The 727-nt window shown below is 47.5% G+C and overlaps 1 protein-coding gene across 1 annotated transcript; it reads right to left on the bottom strand.

Annotated features, from left to right (window-relative positions):
- Positions 1-271: 271 nt before the first annotated feature.
- On the bottom strand, positions 272-721 carry LOC103266080 (peptidyl-prolyl cis-trans isomerase A-like). Its single transcript, XM_008063726.2, has one exon. The coding sequence runs from the start codon at positions 602-604 to the stop codon at positions 290-292; it is 315 nt and encodes a 104-aa protein (XP_008061917.1). The 5' UTR covers positions 605-721; the 3' UTR covers positions 272-289.
- Positions 722-727: the final 6 nt, after the last annotated feature.

The following is a 727-nucleotide window of genomic DNA, read 5'->3' as shown; positions in this document are numbered from 1 at the left end:
GGTCGGGGCTCCTTGCCCTCCTGAGCACTGTTCTAAGCACTTTACTGACGGTAACTCACTGAGTCCTTACCCCATTCTAATGAATTAAGAACTGTTATTAGCTCCTAGCAGGGTAGAATTCCCTGAGAGTTCTCCCCACTGACTATAGGATGGAGGATCGGGCTTACTAGGTTCGGGGGCGAAATCTTGCCAGTGCTCTCCAAGTAGCAGCCTGGACCCTGGGGAAGAATTCTCAGGGGACAGGAAGCGATTTTTTTTTTTTTTTTTAAGATACAACAAGTCAAATTTATTAGAGTTGTCCACAGTCAGCAATGGTGATCTTCTTGCTGGTCTCGCCATTCTTGGACCCAAAGCCCTCCATGGCTTGCACAACATTCATGCCCTCTTTCACCTTGCCAAAAACCACATGCTTGCCATCCAACCATTCAGTCTTAGTAGTGCAGATGAAAAACTGGGAACCGTTGGTGTTGGGTCCAGCATTTGCCACGGACAAGATGCCGGGACCTGTGTGCTTCAAGATGAAGTTCTCATCATCAAATTCCTCCCCATAGATGGACTTGCCGCCAGTGCCATTATGGTGTGTAAAGTCACCACCCTGGCACATAAACCCTGTTATAATTCTGTGAAAGCAGGAACCCTTATAACCGAATCCTTTCTCTCCAGTGCTCAGAGCACGAAAGTTTTCTGCTGTCTTTGGAACTTTGTCTGCAAACAGCTCGAAGAGACG

Source organism: Carlito syrichta, unplaced genomic scaffold (assembly GCF_000164805.1).
Source record: "Carlito syrichta isolate Samal-C Ts95f unplaced genomic scaffold, Tarsius_syrichta-2.0.1 Scaffold307015, whole genome shotgun sequence".
In the NCBI taxonomy this organism is placed as follows: Eukaryota; Metazoa; Chordata; class Mammalia; order Primates; family Tarsiidae; genus Carlito; species Carlito syrichta.
This window is presented reverse-complemented; position numbering and strand designations above follow the sequence as displayed.

What these genes read in the sequence shown, in the direction of transcription:
- LOC103266080 (XM_008063726.2), bottom strand. Translation starts at nt 604, where the DNA reads ATGTGCCAGGGTGGTGACTTTACACACCATAATGGCACTGGCGGCAAG.